This window comes from Sciurus vulgaris (genome assembly GCF_902686455.1).
Source record: "Sciurus vulgaris genome assembly, chromosome: 12".
Classification (NCBI taxonomy): domain Eukaryota; kingdom Metazoa; phylum Chordata; class Mammalia; order Rodentia; family Sciuridae; genus Sciurus; species Sciurus vulgaris.
In genome coordinates, this window is record NC_136473.1 from 43,210,569 (window position 1) to 43,231,076 (window position 20,508).

Here is a 20,508-nt window from a genome sequence, read left to right on the forward strand (position 1 = left end):
AACAGCATCTTTTTTTCTTTCCTCCTCATTTCCTTTTTTTTATTTTAATTAAAAATCATAAATTTACATAGGGCAATGTTGTTTGATTCATTGTTATTTTTTTCCCTTCCCCCCTCCCCTCCCACCCCTCTTTTCCCTCTATACATTCCTTTCTTCCTCCATTCTTACCACCCTCCTTATCCCTAATCCTAAACCTAACCCTAACCCTAACACTAACCCCTCCTACCTCCCCCATATGTCCTCATCCATTTATCAGCGAGATCATTTGTCCTTTAGTTTTTTGAGATTGGCTTATCTCACTTAGCATGATATTCTCCAATTTCATCCATTTGCCTGTGAATGCCATAATTTTGTCATTCCTCATAGCGGGGTAATATTCCATTGTATATATATGCCACAGTGAAACAGCAATTTTTAAAAAAATATTGTATACCACCAAGAGAATCTGGTGATATTTCTTAAAATTGGGAAAAATATCAATGTCATCAATTTGAACATGATTTATGATGTACTCTATGAATATAAATTCAAATTAAGTAAAATAAATTTCTGAACTATGACATATTTGGTAGATTTTTGTCAAGAATTTTATTGTTTAACCTGTGTTTTATCTTTGTCAACTAGTGATATTTTAATAATAAATATTTTTATCAGGACGAATTACATTTTAAGACTTTATCACCAAAACTCCCTTATTGAGTTGCCATATTTATATTCTCAAAGAAACAAACGTGAAGGGAATAAAAACGAAAAAAGAAAAAAGTCCTCAGACTTGATATTCATCCCCCAACACATACACACATACACACATACACACACACACACACACAATCACAATCACAGACTCTCAAAAGAGATTAGATGTCAGATTTCATCTTATTCAGCCGCTCTGGCTTCTTAGTTTCAGGACAACTTTGCATTCTTAAAAATGATTGAGGACTCTAAATACTATTTATGAAGGTTTTATCTATCTATATTTATCATAATAGTGATTATAAACAGAAACTGCATATGTATGAATTAATTTTAAAATAACAATAATGAGCTCATTACATCTTAGCATAAATAACCTGGTTTAACAAAATTAACAAAAAATTTAGAAGACAAACATTAACTTACGTTTTTTGCAAATATTGAAGTCTGGCTTCATTGAAGATGGTTTTGAGTCTCATACTTGGTTCTACTTTCAATCCGATGTGATTTTGTTTATGTTGAAATATTAAAAGAAAATCGAACTTTACAATAGGTAGAAAGGGAGAAACTATTTCAATAACCTTTTCAGATCATTATGTATTTTTATGGATATAACACACCAAAATTTGTCCAATTGTAACTTCTTAAAGTTTAGTTATAATGGGAAATTTGAAACCATGTCAGTGTGGTTTTTATATTGTTTTGTTTGTCTGTCTTACATGAATGAATCTTTTTAACGTCTCAGTACCATATTTTGGTTATCTAGAAAACAGTAGTTCACTGGCTAGGGATGTAGCTCAGTGTTAGAGAGCTTGCCTAGCATGCACAAAGCTCTGGTTTGATCCCCAATACTAAAGAAGAAAAAAGAAAAAAAGAGAAAGAGGTAACAAACTAGTTCACTGATTTTTGCAGATCTCCCATATACTTCACTGTGAAATATTTTTAATTTATTTTTATTTTTTCATTTTTTTATATTTTACAGACTGCATTTTGATTCATTGTGCACAAATGGGGTACATCATTTCATTTCTATGGTTGTACACGATGTAGATTCATACCATTCATGTAATCATATATGTATATAGGGTAATAATGTCTGTCTCATTCCACCATTTTTCATAGCCCCCCCTCTCATTTCCCTGTACACAATCTAATGTTCCTCCATTCTTCTCTCACCCCCCAACCCTCCATTCCCATTATATATAATCATCCACTTACCAGGGAAAACATTTGGCTTTGGTTTTTTGGAATTGGTTTATTTCACTTAGTATAATATTCTCCAGTTCCATCCATTTATCTGCAAATGCCATAATATCCTTTATGGCTAAATAATATTGCGCATAAATACCAGTTTCTTTACCCATTCATCTGTTGAAGGGCATCTAGGTTGTTTCCAGAATCTAGCTATTCTGAATTGAGCTGCAATAATCATTAATGTGGGTGCATTACTGTAGTATGCTGATTTTAAATCTTTTGGGTATAAACTGAGGAGTAGGATAACTGGGTCAAAAGGTGGGTCCATTCTAAGATTTCTGAGGATTCTCCACACTGCTTTCCAGAGTGGCTGCACCATTTTGCAACTCCACCAGCAATGTAAAAATGTACCTTTCCCCCCACATTCAGGCCAACATCTGTTTGTGTTCTTGATAATAGCTATTCTAATTGGAGTAAGATGAAATCTTAGAGTTGTTGAATACTTTTTCATATATTTATTAATCACCTGTATGTCTTCTTCTGTAAAGTGTCTATCCAGTTCCTTGGCCCATTTATTGATTGGGTTCTTTGTATTTTTGGTGTAAAGTTTTGTAAGTTCTTTATAAATTTTGGAGATAATTACTCTATATGAAGTGTGTGTTGAAAAGATTTTCTCCCATTCTGAAGGTTCTCTTTTCACATTATTGATTGTATCCTTTGCTGAGAAAAAGCTTTTTAGTTTGAGTCCATCCCATTTATTGATTCTTGCTTTGATTTCTTGTGCTTTGGGAGTCTTGTTAAGGAAATCTGATCCAATTCTATTCAACATCGTCTTTGAAAACTAGCCAGAGCAATTAGACAGATCAAAGAAATTAAAGGGACATGAATAGGAAAAGAAGAACTCAAGCTGTCACTATTTGTCGATGATATGATTCTATATTTAGCGGATCCAACAAACTCCACCCAAAAACTTCTAGAACTAATAAATGAATTCAGCAAAGTAACAGTATATAAAATCATTATGCATAAATCTAATGCATTTCTCTTCATAAGTGATGAATCCTCTGAAAGAGAAATTAGGAAAACCACTCCATTCACAATAGCCTCAAAAAAAAAAAAAAACTTGGGAATCAATCTAACAAAAGAGTTGAAAGATCTCTACAATGAAAACTATAGAACACTAAAGAAAGAAATTGAAGGAAACCCTAGAAAATAGAAAGATCTCCCATGTTCTTGAATAGGTAGAATTAATATTGTCAAAATGGCCATTTTACCAAAAGTGCTATACAGATTCAATGCAATTACAACTAAAATTCCAATAGCATTCCTCATAGAAATAGAGAAAGCAGTCATGAACTTCAGCTGGAAGAATAAGAGACCTCAAATAGCCAAAACAATCCTGAGCAGGAAAAGTGATGCAGGAGGTATCAATACCAGACCTTAAATTATACTACAGAGCAATAGTAACAAAAATGGCATGACATTGACACCAAAATAGACAGGCAGACCAGTGGTACAGAGTAGAAGACACAGAGACAAACCCACATAAATGCAGTTACCTCATACTAGACAAAGGAGCCAAAACCATACAATGGAGAAAAGATAGCCTCTTCAACAAATGGTGCTGGCAAAACTGGAAATCCATATGCAGTAAAGTGAAATTAAACCTCTAACTCTCACCCTGCACAAAACTCAACTCAAAATGGATCAAGGACTTAGGAATTAGACCAGAGACCCTGTACCTAATAGAAGACAAAGTAGACCTGAAATATTTTTTAGAATATTCATGTAACCACCAATCTCATCTGAAAAGATTTTAAGTATGCTCCCCAACTTACTTTTTTTTTTAACTTTATCCTAGTGTGAAAGGGTAAAGCAATACACATACAGTAGAAACTACTTCAATATTGAATTTTTATCTTTTTCTGGGCTAGCAATATGTGATATGATACTCTCATGAGAAACTCTCCTGAAACTTTCTCATGAAACAAGCCATAGTTTCCAATCAGCCATGAGATCACAAGGATAATATCCAATAGTCTACAGTATATGGTTGCCAAACTATGATGTTTGGTAGGTTAGGTATATAAAACGCATTTTCCACTTGTAATCTTTTCATCTTAACAATGGATTTATCAGTATTTGGCCTCCTCATAATTGGAAGAGCATCTCTATTAGGAAGCTTCAAGTTCTATTGGTGAATTCTAGTTTTTCAATTGCCTCTTGAAAGATGATTTTCATCATTGACAGCAAATATTGCCAGTTTTTTCTTGTAATGAAAGCTCCATTTGTTCACTTTTCAAAACATGTCTGCAAGGTACCCAAATCTGACTATGTTTTTTCAATATATTTCAACACACATCTGTCAGATGTTCTTTCATATAGGAATGCTTTTCCATGGGGAAAAAGCAGCTAGTTTAGTTTCACAGATGAATAGAGTGCTTTTCCTAAAGGCAACCATCATGCTTCAGTGTGCAGCACAAGTGTGGTCTGAGTGTGAACCATCTCACCACACAGAATAGTGAAAAGGCATGTGCTCAAAGATCAAGATGTCATATAACAAAAAGTTTGTACTGCTTTTTTTCATTATTCTGCTATGAGTGTGACTGTGAAGAATATGACTACTTAGTTTGCTGTCACTGCCTCTATAATGGGCTTAGGTGGTAGAGCAATTTTACTCAGTAACTTTTTTCAACCCATCAGTGCAACACCTGTAGACATCAATACAGCAGAAAAGGCAAACGGTATCTCAGTGTTAGTATAAAAATAAAATGTTAGGACCCTCTCCAAATTCTACACACCATTTTTTAAGAAACACCGTGCTAGTGTAATCCTCTCTTGCAAAGAAGAAAATCAAGGCCAATAAAGAATAAGCATTATTATCTCACTCAGATTCATTCTAGTACTAAGTGCAAGAACCAAAGCAGGCCTCTGTTCTCTAACTTACATGTAATATATAATCCATTGTCTTGTTTCTGAGGAACTCTTCCTTGACTCCGAAAAGAAAGTTCCCCAAATGAGTTCCTATGTAATAACACTGGTGTTTTGTCACATTTACTTAAAAGAGCAGGACTTGCCACATGAGAAATTTAGAAATTCTTTTAACATTTTTAGACCTTTTCTTTCAGTCCTGATATTATTTGGTGACCTTGGTTTTCATAGCAGGTGATACAGGATTTGGAAATATCTAAGAAATTTGTTTTATTTTTTTAATTATAAAAGACCTTAGTAACAGGTTTTTATGCATTTACTTTTTGCTCATCAACAAATGTGCTTTGTCAGTGCTTAAAAGTTTCATGAAATTTATTGTGTAATTTTTGCTTTAAAGAAGTTACATACTGGTATAAACCTAATTTGTTCGCCAGAATTTCTGTGAAAGGAATCCACCTGTATAAGAAACCTAACTTTTAAGTGTTAAGGCATTAAAAATTGCTCTATATAAATTTCATTAACTACCTCTCCAGCACCCATGCTGTAGAGTCCTGTTAAAACAAGGAAGCTTTCTCCCTGCTAGTAGTTACACTTCTGATAAGAAAAAAGATTGGTCAAAAAGATTTTTATTTTCTCCACATTGAGATGGATTATGTGGCACTCACCAGCCTTTGGAGAAAACTAATACATAAACAGATAAATTGCAAAACACCTTAGTATGTTTGGGATGGAGGAAGAACAGCTGTAGTGCCAGACAGATCTGGGTTCAAATCCATCCTTCTTCAATTTTGTGACCTTCCAAGAAATTTTCAACTTTCCACATCCATTGATGAGGGATGTTAATTCCACAAAATAGTGGAGAATTAAGTGGAGATTTAAGTGTTTGAGCACTTAGTCTGACTCCTGATTGAGTGGCATTTTAGTACTTCATATGGAATTTAAGGATTCTAGGGGGTTGAGGAAAAAATAGAAAATAATTAGTAAAGACAGGGAATATATACCTGCAATACATTTTGTCATGAAGGAAGGAGATGAAGCTGTATCTGGAACAGAAGATAGAGCTCAGTAAGCTCAATAGAGCTTGTTATTTTAAATACATATGTATAGAGTGTGTTTGTGTGTGTGTGTGTGTGTGTGTGTGTGTGTTCAGCAAAAGCATAGGAGAAAGCAAGGCAATACAGTTGAGAATTAATAGTTCATTCATTCAGTAAATAAATACTATGTTGTGCAGCTGCTAGACACTGATTGAGCAACAGGTCCTGCAATGAATGAAACCAGCTTTTGTTACACTTACATTCTAATGGGAGGAGATTAGACTATAATGTAATATCATGGTAACAAGAATGCCTTTACTCCATGTACAAACAGAGAAACAACATGTATTCCATTTGTTTACAATAAAATAAATAAAAATAAATAAATAAATAAAATGAAAAAAAAAAAAAAGAATACCATGAAGGACAAGACAATGTTGAAAAACAAAACAGTAAGTGAACCCATGGGGCTGAGCAGCTACCTGTAGATAGATTGATCATGAAGGGTCTCCCTAAGTGCTGGAGAGCTCACTGATGGTGCAGGAGCACTGAGGCAGCACTAGGAGTCTGGAGAGAACAGTTTCTCTCTCAGCATCCATCTCTTTATTCTAATGGGCATATTTTTTTTAATTCTAATATTTCAGGGCTTGGGGCAGAGAAGTTGTATATGTAGAGTGATAGTGTTTCACCTTCCTTTCTCCCATCCCAGAAAAGTTTTACTCTTTGTGTGGTTTATCAAAGACAGAAGGAAAGTTTAGAAGTAGGAAGAAGGGTCAGGGAATGAATTCCCTCCTAAAGACCTCTCTTTTTTCATTGAAGTCAATGTTAAAAACCTGTAACTAGAGAGACAACAGCCCTGCATGTAGGGGAGTGGTGTTGTAGAAATCTGGGCAAGCCCCAGTAAACAAACCAAAGGGAGTCTGTTAGGAACAAGTGAATGGATGGTGGAATAGGATCGTGGAACTGATTTTGAGGCTAGAAAGCTTATGATGCTGTCCAGTGCCACAGTGGTTGGATTCTCCAGCACTGATTAACAAGCAGTGGGAGTGGAGTGTACAAGGTGAGGGCCAGTTGGGGAAGGCGCCATAGGAAGACAGCAGTGGGGTAAACCTGTGCTCTGTTAGGAGTGCCCATGGATGATGAGCTATGCAGCCAGTACTGGAAAACTGGAAAGTACTGGAAGTACAGCTACAGTTTCATCTCCTTCCTTCATGAGACTATTACCTAAGTATACCATGAGCATGGCCCAGGACAAGACAAGACAGGAAGACAGGTAATCACTCCATCCCTTAGAGAAAATGGAGAGTTAATGCATGCATACTCCTAACTGGCAAATGAGATTAAATATTCCCTTCATCCAGGTTTTATAGTTATCACCAAAGGAGAATAAAGATGTTGGTGGAGGAGAAACCAAGCAGAATTCAAAAGAAAAGAAATCGAAGTAGTCACCAAAGGTTTCAGACTTTGATGACTCTTTCCTTTGATGCTGACTCAGGTCAGAATCTGATTATCTGAGCTCTACCTCAGAGCCATATTCAGCTGATCTGGTGAGCTCCACTCAGCTAACTACTGTACCTCCAGTTATCTGAGAATCAATCAGTGCCTAGTAGTTCATTTTCTTTATTTTACTCAAAATATTAGTTTTGTAGGTGGTCTTCCTATGTTAAAGAAAGGTAGGCCTTAATGAAAGAAGTAACAGCAGTGTTAAGAAAGGATTATCAGTGAAGCCATAACAAGAGAATACTTTACCTCCAAAAGATGATGGCTATCCAACCTCTTGCATTGGTACTTCAAAATCGTGAGCTATTAGATGTAAAAGTTGAAGTATAGAAAAACTTACAATAAAAATGTTAGAAATCACTGTGAGTTGAAGATAAATCAAATGTGAAGACAAGGCATCTATAAAACTACAAAACAGTAGAACTTTTTTTTCTATGCTGATAATAAAACCCAGGGTTGGTGCTTGCTGGACAAGCTCTCTGCCACTAAACTACACCCTCACACCTTGTTTTTTAAATGTAGTTTGCACACTCCTCAAAAGTGCCCATTCTATATAAAGTAAACCTACTTTTGAAATTACAGCATAAAAATAATAATTGTGATTCTTAGTCCCATGCTTCTTACTATTACTGAAATGTTGTGATTTTAACCACTTTAGTTTCATAATCATGGAGTTTTGACCAAAAGCAAGAAACTTCCAACCTTCTACATATGTCCTAGTTTAATTGTTCCAGCTGACTGCACATTCTGATGTTCAAACCTTGTCTGTTTATCCCACTAAAGAAAAGTTTTTCTTCATCAACTGCCATCTCTTTAGTCATACCAGATACATAACTGTTGCAACTGCTATAGAAGTATAAGATTAAAAAAGCAAGGGCCCTTGCTCCATTGAGAATGGCAATTATCAAGAACACGAGTAACAATAAATGTTGGCGAGGATGTGAGGGGAAGGTACACTTATACATTGCTGGTGGCACTGCATCTTGGTGCAACCACTCTGGAAAGCAGTATGGAGATTCCTCAGAAAACTTGGAATGGATCCACTGTTTGACCCAGTTATCCCACTCCTCGGCATATACCAAAAAGACTTAAAATCAACATACCATGGTGACACAGCGATATCAATGTTTATAGCAACTCAATTCACAATAGCTAAAGGTATGGAACCAACCTAGTGCCCTTCAGCAGATGAATAGATAAAGCAAATGTGGTACATACACATGATGGAATATTACTCAGCCTTAAAGAAATATGAAATTATGGCATTTGCTTGGTAAATGGATGGAACTGGAGACTGTCATGCTAAGTGAAATAAACCAGTTCCAAAAAATCAAAGACCAAATATTCTCTCTGATTTGTGGGTGCTAACACACAATAAGGTGGGGGGAATAGAAATTCATTGGATTAGGCAAAGGGAGATGTAGGGAAGGGAGCAGGAATGGGAATAGGAAAGATGGTAGAATGAATCAGACATAACTTTCCTATGTTCATATATGCATACATGACCAGTGTAACTCCACAACATGTACAACCACAAAAATGGGAAGTTATACCCCATGTATCTATGTCCAAATACATTCTACTATCATGTATAACTAAAAAGAACAAATAAAAAAATTTTTTTTAATCATCTTAAGGAAAAAAAGGCCCATTTTCATTGGTTGGTGAAGATTTCTTGCAATGAGAAATTTGTGCCATTTACCAAAATTTTTTTCTACAGGAGATGTTTCCATGTCCACCAGTCCTGTTGAGAAACACCTGTCTCCACAAATGTCAGAATCTCCTGGAAAGACAGTCTGCACAGGTATTCATTGTGGTTGGTAGGATGTCAGAGTAAATGATCTGCTGCTTTCACCATATGAAATGTATTTATCAAGGTCTAAATTCCAACTGTGACTCAACTGAATATTAGTGATTCTAGTAATATTAACAACAAAAAGAATGATGAGAAAATGGGATTAAAGCATTTCAGAAGTTTCCATCTGTTTTCCTGAGTGTCTTTGAAAAGTCATTAACTCTTCACTAAATTTTTATGCTGTTCATTTATCCTCAGATTTGGATAAAGATATTAACTTGACTGCTATATAAATGAATAAAATTTTGTGTATTCTACAAATTATTTTTCCAAAAGGATAAACAACTTCTTTCTACATGTATTTAAAACAAGCTTCTCATCTGGTTTTCAGTTGTTTTTCATCAGAAGTGCTTGAAATCAAAATAAGTTCTCCCAAGAATAGGAACTAATAGAAAGGTCTTAATTAAGAGGAAATTGAGAATTATTAAAATATATTTTAAATGATAAGGCTTTTTAAATTTACTTTTCATTTGGTACATTAATTATGTGTCCTCAAAAAGATAGTTACTTGAATTTAACAAACCACATTGTATAATTTTTTTCTTTTATTGTCATTAATATTTGAGGTAATTTGCTTTTAAATTCTTCCATAAAGAATGCTTGTTTCCTCTTATTTCCTGATATATTTATGTATCCAATTTATTCAGTTAGTGGAATAATGGAATAGTTCCCCATTGGTGCCCAACTCTTCTAAATTCAAACTATCTTTACATTTCTTAATGCTTTACTCATTAAAGTACTAAATCTCTAACTAAATGCCTTCAAAACTCTGGTGGCCCTGTCCCTACCCACTTTGAGAGCTCACACATTTTCACTCCTGAATTGAGAAATCATGACTATTGCTCTCTGTCCTCCAGAGAAGTGACCAGTATCCCAAACCCTCACAGGGCCACTGAGATCTGGCCTTACCCACTCTCGCAGAACTGAATGCCTGTTAGTTACTTCTTCCCTGCTAGGTTTAAGAGCAACAGTTGGAATCGTAAAGACAGTAGAATGAATCTAACAATTTTCCTATGTATATATATGAAAATACCTAAGTGAATCCCACCATCATGTACACCCACAGAAATGAGGTCCTAATTAGAATAAGATATATTCCATGTTTGTATAATTATATCATAATGGATTCTACTGTCATGTATAGCTAGAAAGAACCAATAATTTTTTTAAAAAAAAGCAACAATTGACTTTACTATTCTGTAAAAACAAAAGCAAGGAGTGTCCCCACAAAACAGCTCTTTGAAATGCACATGTTAACTCCTGTTCACACTGAATTGTTAATCCAATTAACACTTTGTCAACTGACATGGAGGGGATGGGGGAGGAGAGGGAATAAGTGATGCTGACAAGATGAATCAGATGTTAGGGATGGCTGATCTGCCAAAGTGGGTGTCATCAGTTTTATGGGGATCCTCATTAGCGAGTAATAGCTATTTTGTCTCTCTTTCCTTCATTTATCTCTCAGAAAATGAAACACTAGTTTAAAGATTCAGAACTATTCCATATGAGGAGCCTCAAGTTCTGTGCTTATTTTCCCATGTTAAGTAAATATCAGCAACTTAATACCTCCTGACCACAGAAAGTGGAAAACTACCTGCTAAATATCTAATATTTGATAGGAACCACCCTGGTACCTTTATGGATGTTTTTCTTATTTAATCCTGTATGACTTTGTAGCTTTGTAGCTATTGTGCCCATTTCATAGATGACAATATTTAGCCACATCTGAGTGACTTGCCAAAGCCACAAGTACAAGACAAAGCCAAGCATTGAAACCAAAGCTGTCTGAAACCCAAAATTCAGAGACTTTAATGGTGGCCTTAATGGTCAGTGCACAGTAGTTTACAGTCTGTGTACCAGGAGGGTAGGGAAAGCTCATGCAGACAAGTGGGCCAGCGTTTGAGTTCCAGCACTGCCGTTTATCAGCTTGGAAGTCTTTACTAGAAAATGGCTCAACAGGGATTCCTCACTCAGGTTATCTTGGAGATCAAATGAGATAATGCATGTAAAGTATTTTTTTTTACAATATCTGTACACATATATGCATTACCATTGGAATATAGTTTAAGAAACAGTCATCAACAAAGAAACTCAACTGCTCAGAAGATAACAATTCCCTTTCTTGGTAAGGGAGGTGTTGAATTCATTGTTTGACAAACAGCTCGCACTGGCCTGTGCTGAGTGGAGGGTGCCTGCTGGGTACTGGTGTTGTGAGGGAAAGGGAGGGAGTTAGCCAAGAGCACAGTTCAGCAGAGCAGGACAGATGTGCCAAGGGGAACAGACAAAACTGTAGACACAGGACACAAGAAGTCCAGTTGAAAATGTGCTTATCTCAATTGCCTGATATTTGGATCAGAGATATGACTTTAGTCTTAGTGCTGGAGATGCAAGAACTAGAAATGATATTTGGCATCTTGAGTGCTTTAAAACAAAAGCACACTTGTGCCTATTGCCAGCACATTTTACAGTGCACAGTGTGCAGTCAACACTCAGTAAATTCTTACTGACTCTGCCTGTAGCTGCAGGTCCTGGACAGCACTAGAGGATTGGGTAGGCAATGGCTCAATGTGTTTATAGTTTTTTGACAAAATAAAGTTGAGCTCCCTTGCATTATGAGACATTATTTTTATCCTGAACTTCTCCAAGATTTTACCATATTTATTTTAACCAGAGACCATCTTGGGAAACAGTTTGAACCCCAGCTGGAATTTATTATTTGAATGCCAAGTGGGAGGGAAAATAGGAATGCCAACAAATAAAATTGAAAATAGGGTTTTCAGTTTAATAAAATTAAAACCTAAACAGCACCTAAAAATGTTGGCTTCTTAGTGGTTGATTTGGCAGCACTTTCATTCTGAGCCTGGATCCAAGGGGCCAGTTTCAAGAGCAGGGACACTCCCCTCTCTGCTTGTTCCATCCTAACATGCTTAACAGTAGGCCCATGGGCCCCAACAGATGGAATAATGGAACTCAGCCCAAACCCAGAGTGAGATGAGCGGGAACAACTTTGTTTAGAAGCAACAAAGCAGCCCTCAGTGCTGCCAGTGGAAATCAGGAAGTGAGTTGTTTGTAGCTATCTAGAGAATTGCCCCATGCACTTGTCTCTTAATTATGCCAGCTGCGTTTGGAAAGAGTGTGATAAAGCTGGGTTAGACATTGGCACCTAGTGCTACTGAGCTCTCATTCTTCCCTCCGCTGCCTCTAACATGCAAACAATATCCGTCAGATCCAATCCTCCAGTGATGGAGGAGGAGGAGAACACAGTTTGCACATTCTCCAAACAAATGTCTGGTAGTGCTTCTGGATTTGTTAGAATCCTATGGGTAGTATGTGGCAAATGCAACTCTAAAAATTGACTTGTACTTTCAGGTGACTCAATTTTCCATTAATTATCTCTTTAAGTGGGCTTTCCAAAAGCATCAATGTAATGGTAATAGGAATTTTTTTAATATGACAAACCATTTCTATTTCAAAGGGTTTTTTTCTCCTTAAAATTCAGAAATGATATTGTATTTTGAATTTAATCAATATGACTTTGTATATGATATTCCCCCTCTAAGGAGAGAATTGCTTCAAATTGGATAGGGTTGTATGGACCTTACATGTTACTTAACTTCCTCAAGCTTCGTTTTTCATAATCTTTAAAAAGAGGGAACAATAGTACTTTCTTGTGGAATATGGGTGATAGTTCAATTAAAAGACCTAGCCTAGATTCTCAACCACAATAAGGACTCAGCATCTCCCAGTTCCCTTTAATCCACAGTTAGATCAATTTCTCACCAGCCATGAATATCACTTTTCAAAATATTTACTTCAATATGCTTAGCATATTAAAAAACAGTCCATATTTAAAATCCTAGTATTAAGTATTCTCATTGAATAATTGTGCATAACTAATTTTACTGAGTAAGCCTTTTGTGTTTTCAGTTAATAAAAGCCCATGTTTAGTACCTGAGAGTCCTGTGAGTCCCTTTAACTCTGTTATGGGTAATTTCATAGGATTTCCAGAAATTATGAATGTCAGTGGAAATTTCTACTGCTCATTATTTAGTGCAGAGTTCTATAAGGTCTGTAATTTAGTAGATGCAGGTGAGATTTTTTAGATCACACCATCTGTGAAAGGCCTTGAAAATGTGTGGTGGAATAAACCACTGTTGTAGCTACATTGCCAAGAAAGACTTCCTACAATCATACTTCCTTAATATTATAGAGTTTTAAAATTTTAATGGCATTTTCGTCTTCTCTAAGGACTCCTATTGTTAAAACTACTATCAAAAAAAACTGTAGTTAATCTAGCATAACTAACCTTTATTGCAAATTGCCTTCTTTCATCCTAAGGAAAAAATTGTTTGGAGGAACAATTCTCAGGACTCCACTTGTCCTTGGGAGGTAATGAGCTCTCTCATACTTCTTAATGCTTAACCTCAGGAGGTAGTATGTGCTGCCTGTCAGATTACTAGATTACTTCCCTAGTCATTAGCAGTTCTTGTCATTAAGTAGTCAAGGAAAATAAAAGACTTGAACCATTCCCGTGTGTATATCTAGACATAGTCATTTAGGCATAGACACACACCCATCACAAATATCCCAAAAGATACTGCTTTTAGAAACTGCTTCACATAAGTAAACTTTCATTTTCCTTTCATTCATTCAACAAATATTTCTGAGCACCTCTGCATGCAGGTAGTGGGTGTTCATGAAAATAAAGCCTATCCCAGTCCATACTTCCCCCAGTTACTCCCACCCCACAAAGTTTACCATAAATTCTAGTCTCTTCCGTTTCCTTTCAGAACTGTTCTGTACATATACAGGAATATATTTATGTGTGCAACCCCCCAGCTTTTTAAACCAGACAGTAGCATATTATGAATCTCACATCTTGGAGAGTATTCCACATCAATCAAATTCATTTTTTTACTGCTGCAAAGTATTACCTCATAGAGTTGGATCATTACTTTATTAGCACCCTGTTGATGGACATGTAAGTAATTCTTGGGCCTTGAGGTGTTTTTCTTACATTTTTTGTGGTCTTTCCCTCTTTCATTATTGGAATCCTAAGCCAGAGGCCTGACTCAATAGGTCCCAACAAAGCAGGTTTAACCACTCATCCCAAACACTGCAAAGGCAGCCTAAGTCCCTGTTATACTTCTGCCTTACATTTCTTCTAATGTGCCAGTTTCATTCCCTTTCCTTAATTGACAGGGAAATGGGACTCAATACAACCTTTAAGTACACTCTCACCTTCTGGTATACTTCCTGTTAGATCCAGGCAGGCACAAGTAAGTAAAATTTATCCAGTAAGGCCTTCTTTCACCCCACAGATTGTGATTAGCTTGTGATTATTGATAATAAACAAGCTGATGAGCTTTTCTACCCTAGCATCCATGTCTCTAAATTCAGGGAGCTTGAAACTGATTCATTTGGCAGGTGCTAGACCTGTCATCCAGGTTCTGTCAGTTCAGGCTACCCTCACTGCTCACACTGACCTGTGTTCTCCTTTGCTGGAGCAGACCTAGTTACCCTCAGGAGTGTCCTTTGTTCACAGACAGCCTCCTTTTCCTTGGAATGTTTATTTCCACCATAATGTGGAGAATTTAGAAGATCAGTGGTAGCACATTAACTTTAAATGCATCATAATCAGTTCACTCCCTTTTGGTATGACTTTATAAAAGTGCATCTAATTTCATTTCTGAAACCCTTAAGAGTAGCATTCTTTACTTGGTTATTAAAAAAAAAAAAAAAAATAGGAAGCTCCTTCCCAACTGAAGTCTTTAGCGATCTTGAGGTGACCTTGACACCTGGGTATTGCTTCAGCTGCATCTTCTGCTCTTCATGTTGACATTACCATGCTCTGCCTCTGAGGCTCAGCTTTTCCACATCTAGCTGTTCCTCCTGTCTTCCTCTAATCCCCCTACTCCCCTCTCTGTGTATATCTGCTTTCTTTAGAGCAATTTCTTCTTCAGAGACCACTTTTTATTGTGACTACATCAGTTTACACTCCAATAGCATAATTTACTGTTCTCTTATTATTTCCTCTGATAGTCAACTGGCCTCCTCATCTCCATTGTTTTAAAGAATTTAATCATGAGACTAGCCTATTTCCTTATTCTGGCAGTTAATGAAGTTAAATTGAAAAAAAAAAAAAAGAGTTCCAGAGATAGTCCTCTTTTTTCTACTTTTCAAAATTGTGAAGTGTTAAAGGTTATTTTTAAATTGTTTTCTTCTTTATCCATTTTTTTTTAATTGTTGAAGTTTAATCTATCAATTCTTTATTTTTGCTTTGGTCATTTTATCATTACTTAACAAATTCAGCAAGCATTTACTAATTCCTACCACTTTCTGGAACACTACCAGGACCTGAAGACAGGAAAAGTCTCTGCCCTCAAGGAATTCATGCTAGTGAGAAAAGGCAGACCATAAGCTTAATACAATAGATGGAGCAAAGGTTCCATAGAAAACTAAAGCCAAGAAAAGGGAATGGGGAGTTATATTGGTCTGTTTTTTATTACTATAATGAAATACTTAAGTAAAGCTACTTATGAAGAAAAAAGAAGTTTATTTAGCTCCACGTTTAGAGGTTAGAAATCTAAATAACATGCTTTTGTTAACATCCCTCTCATGACAACTAACCAGATTCCCAAGGGAAAGTCCTCAGTCCCTTCAGAGGTTATGACCTTCCCACCCTGACCCAAGGACCTCCCATTAGGCCCACCTCTTCAAAGTTCACAACCATCCAATATAGCACCCTGGGAACCAAGCTTCCAACACATTGACCCTTGGGAGACAAATCACATCCTAATTGTGGCAGAAATTCAGAATGGTAGTACAGTTGTAAATAAAGTGATCAGAGAACAGCTTATAGGCAAGAGGTCATTTGAGCAAAACCTTGAAGGAAATGATGCAGCAGGTACTGGAGATTTAATGTTCTGGGCAGTGGGAACTGCAAGTGCAAAGGCACTGAGGCAGTGCCTGACTGGCACATTTAAGGAACAGCAAAGAGGCCATCATGACTAGAGGGAAGCAAGTAAAGGAAATGGCAGGGACACCCTGGGATCCCCATAGCCTGAGGCTCTTTGGGCCATTGCAAAGACTTTGGCTTTCCCTCTGAGATGAAGAGCCATTGGACAGTCATCTGTGAGCTGGCAAGTGAGGTGTTATGTCTTTTACTGTGATGTTTTGAGAGGATTTATGACTGAGTGAAGACAAAATAGCCTTAATTCTAGCTCTTCTTGCCATAAATATTTTCTTCTTAATCATTTAGGAATAAGAATTGGATATAAATGACCCAATGTATTCTCTCGTTTTCCTACCTGCCCCCTGTGCATTGTGTATATGCAAAGTCCATCATTAATTAGTTTTTGTTTTTTGCTTTTTGTTTTACTTTTACAGACTGTATTTTGATTCATTGTACGCAAATGGGGTACAACTTTTCATTTCTGTGGTTGTACACAATGTAGATTCACACCATTCAGGTAATCATATATGTACATAGGGTAATAATATCTCTCATTCTACTATCTTTCCTTCTCCCACCCGCTCCTGCCCCATTTTCCTCTACACCATCCAAAGTTCCTCCATTCTGCTCTTGATACCCCGCCCCCACTGCTGACATCTACCCCCCTCATTATATATCATCATCAGTGCATCAGAAAATATTCTGCCTTTGGTTTTTTGGGCTTGGCTTATTTCACTTAGCATGATATTCTCCAACTCCATACATTTACCAGCAAATGCTGTAATTTTATTCTTCTTTCCTTTGGTTTGTATCTCTATGCCTTCCTCAATCCCAATAATTCTTAAATTTGGCCTTTTCATGATATCCCATAGTTCTTGTAGATTCTGTTCACGATTTCTTACCATCTTCTCTGTTTGTTCAACTTTGTTTTCAAGGTTAAATATTTTGTCTTCAATGTCTGAGGTTCTGTCTTCCAGGTGTTCTATCCTACTGGATATGCTTTCTATGGAGTTCTTAATTTGGTTTATTGTTTCCTTCATTTCAAGGATTTCTGTTTGGTTTTTTTTCAATATCTCTAACTCTTTATTGAAGTGATCTTTTGCTTCCTGTATTTGCTCTTTTAACTGTTGATTGGTGCGATCATTCAATGCCTGCATTTGCTCTTTCATCTTATCTTTCAGTGCGTGCATTTGCTCTTTCATCTCATCGTTTGCTTCCCTGAACATTTTAATTATGTACATTCTGAACTCCTTTTCTGTCATTTCTTCTGCCATGCTGTCATTGGGTTTTATTGATGTAACATCTAGATTTGTTTGCAGCATTTTCTTTCCTTGTTTTCTCATATTGTTCAGGTATCAGTGGACCGCTGAGATATGGCAGATTTCCTCTATTGACTTATAATGTCCTTGAAGATTTCTAATATATGCCCTCTTAGCCTTCAGTAGGCTGAAGTCTTGGAGGAAGTTGATAATGCGGTGCTCCACAAGGAAGCTGCCTCTCTAGGAGTGGTGGCCTTCAGGTGGGGTATATATATTCCCTGCTAGTGAGCAGAGGTGCCTCCACTTGTTGACCAATGGTCATCCAAAGGGGAACTAGGCTGCTGGCTGAGGCAAGGCCTGTTTGGGCCTGTGTCTCTGGTTTTACTGTCCTTTTGGGAAAATCTCACCCGGCAGGGAAGACTCACCTGGTGGGGAGGTCTCGCTGGTCAGTTCCCCTCCTAGAGGTTCCCCTCAATTTACAGCTACCGCCTGGGCTGGGCTGCCTTCCTCTGCAAAATTCCCAGGGGCCCGGCCCTACCTCCTGGGCCTGGGAGCCTCACCCTTCGCAGATGAATCTCCTTAGGCTGCCCCTCCTTAGAGAATCTGCCCGCAGTCCTGGAACCTTCGCTCTGCCCCTAAGCGTGTCTCTGTGCGGCTCTTCCACCAAGAAGCCTCCTAGATCCTGGGACCCTGCTCTGCACCTAATTGCCTGGCTATGCGGCCCCTCCTCTGAGCAGCCATCTGGGGCCCTGTAAAATCGCTCTGAGTCCCAGAGACCCGCCGCACTCCTCTTCCTCCAGACAGCTGCCCAGTATTCCGGTGCGGTCACTAGGAGTCCAAGAAACTCACTGCGTGCCTCCTCCTCCCACCAACCGCCCGTAGCCCTGGGCAATCACTTCGAGTCCAAGTGACCCGCCCCGTTCCTCCTCCTCCTCCAGGTAACCCCCCAGGTGTTCAGGAGCGGTGGCTCTGAGTGGCTCTGAGTCCATGTGACCCGCTGCACGCCTCCTCTGGGTAGCCGCCTGGAGCTCTGGTGCGGCCACTCGAGACCAAGCGACCCACCGCACTTCTCCTCCAGGCAGCCCCCCTGTGTTCAGGAGCGGTCGCTTTAAGTCCAAACAACTCACCAATCGCCTCCTCCTCTGAGCAGCCTCCTGGAGCTCTAATGCAGTCACTGCGAGTCCAAACGACCCGCCGCGCTCCTCCTCCTCCTCCTCCTCCTACTCCTCAGGGCAGGCCCGGTGTTCAGAAGTAGTCTGAGTCCAAACAGCTCGCCACGCCGCTCCTTCTCTGGCAACCGCCTGTAGCTCTGGTGCAGTCTCTCCGAATCCAAGCGGCCGTGCTCCTCCTCCTCCTCCTCAGGGCAGGCCCCGGTGTTCTGAGTCCACACAGCTCTCCTCGCCGCTCCTCCCCTGGGCAGCCACCGGAGCCCCAATGGTTGCTCCGAGTCCCAGCGCTGTGCTGAGCGGCCTCCTCTACGACGCTCCCAGTTGTCCGAGTTCACTGCTCCAGCGGGGGGAGAGGTGTCTCGCCGGCAGCTCTACTTCACAAAGTTCCCTGCATTCGGGGACTACTGCCCCATCCGGGACGCCTCCCCAACGGGGGAGACTCACCTGGCTGCTTTGAGTTGGTCCCAAGTCTCTCAATATCTCCTCTTTTGAATCCTGAGTCCTGGAGCAACATGAAATGCAGCCACCCTCTAGGCCGCCATCTTGAAACCTCCCAATTTTATTCTTTATGGCTGAGTAATATTCCATTGTGTATGATATATAGATTATATATATATATATATATATATATATATATATATATATATATATATATATAAAATCTCACAGTTTCTTTCTTTAACCTAGAAGGACCTCTAGGTTAGTTCCACAATCTTGCTCTTGTGAATTGAGCAGCTGTGAACATTGATGTGGCTGCATCACTGTAGTATGTTGATTTTAAGTCCTTTGGGTATAAACTGAGGAGTGAGATAGGTGAGTCCATTCCAAGTTTTCTGAGGAATCTCCATACTGCTTTCCAGAGTGGCTGCACCAATTTGCAACTCCACCAGCAAATGTAAGAGTGTGCCTTTTTCCCCACATCCATGCCAACACTTATTATTCCTTGTGTTCTTGATAATAGCCATTCAATTAGATGAAATTGTAGGGTGTTTTTAATTTACATTTCTCTTATTACTAGTGATGATGAGCACTTTTTCATATATTTGTTGATCACCTGTATATCTTCTTCTGTGAAGTGTCTGCCCAGTTCCTTAGTTCATTTATTGATTGGGTTCTTTATATTTTTGGTGTAAAGTTTTTTATGTTCTTTATAAATTTTGGAGAGTAGTACTCTGAGTGTGGAAAAGATATTCTCTCTCTCTGTAGGCTGTCTTTTCACATCATTGATTGTTTCCTTTGCTGAAAAAAAGTTTTTTAGTTTGAATTCATCCCACTTATTGATTCTTGCTTTTATTTCTTACACTCTGGGGGTCTTGTTAAGGAAATCTAGTCCAAAACCAACATGATGAAGATTTGGATGTACTTTTTCTTCTTTTTGGTGAAGGGTCTCAGGTCTAATTCTTAGAGGCTTGATCCATTTTGAGTTGAGTTTTGTACAGGGTGAGAGATAGGGGTTTAATTTTATTTTACTTATGGATTTCCAGTTTTGTGAGCACCATTTGTTGAAGAGGCTCTCTTTTCTCCATTGTATGTTTTTGTCTCCTTTATCTAGTATAAGGTAACTGTATTTATGTGGGTTTGTCTTGGTGTCTTCTATTCTATACCATTGGTCTACCTGTCTATTTTGGTGCCAATACCATGCCATTTTTGCTACTATTGCTCTATAGTAGAGTTTAAGGTCTGATATTGTGATACTTCCTGCATTGCTCTTCCTGCTCATGATTGCTTTGGCTATTTTAGGTCTCTTATTCTTCGAGATGAATTTCATTATTGCTTTCTCTGTGTCTATGAGGAATGTCATTGAGATTTTAATTGGAATTGCATTGAATCTGTGTAGCACCTTTGGAAGTATGGCCATTTTGATAATATTGATTCTGCCTATCTAAGAACACGGGAGATCTTTCCATCTTCTAAAGTT

General features: G+C 38.1%; 1 protein-coding gene across 25 annotated transcripts in view; it reads left to right on the plus strand.

Annotated features, from left to right (window-relative positions):
• ZNF438 (zinc finger protein 438) overlaps nucleotides 1-20,508 on the plus strand; it is a 203,281-nt gene that overhangs the window by 170,166 nt on the left and 12,607 nt on the right. For 24 of the 25 annotated variants that reach the window (XM_079105836.1, XM_079105833.1, XM_079105821.1 and 21 more), the window contains one exon: nucleotides 9,073-9,156. The exons of the other annotated variant lie outside the window; for it this stretch is intronic. In XM_079105836.1, coding sequence (XP_078961962.1) covers nucleotides 9,073-9,156 — 84 coding nt within the window. The remainder of the gene's footprint in view (nucleotides 1-9,072; nucleotides 9,157-20,508) is intronic. 25 annotated transcript variants of the gene reach the window in all.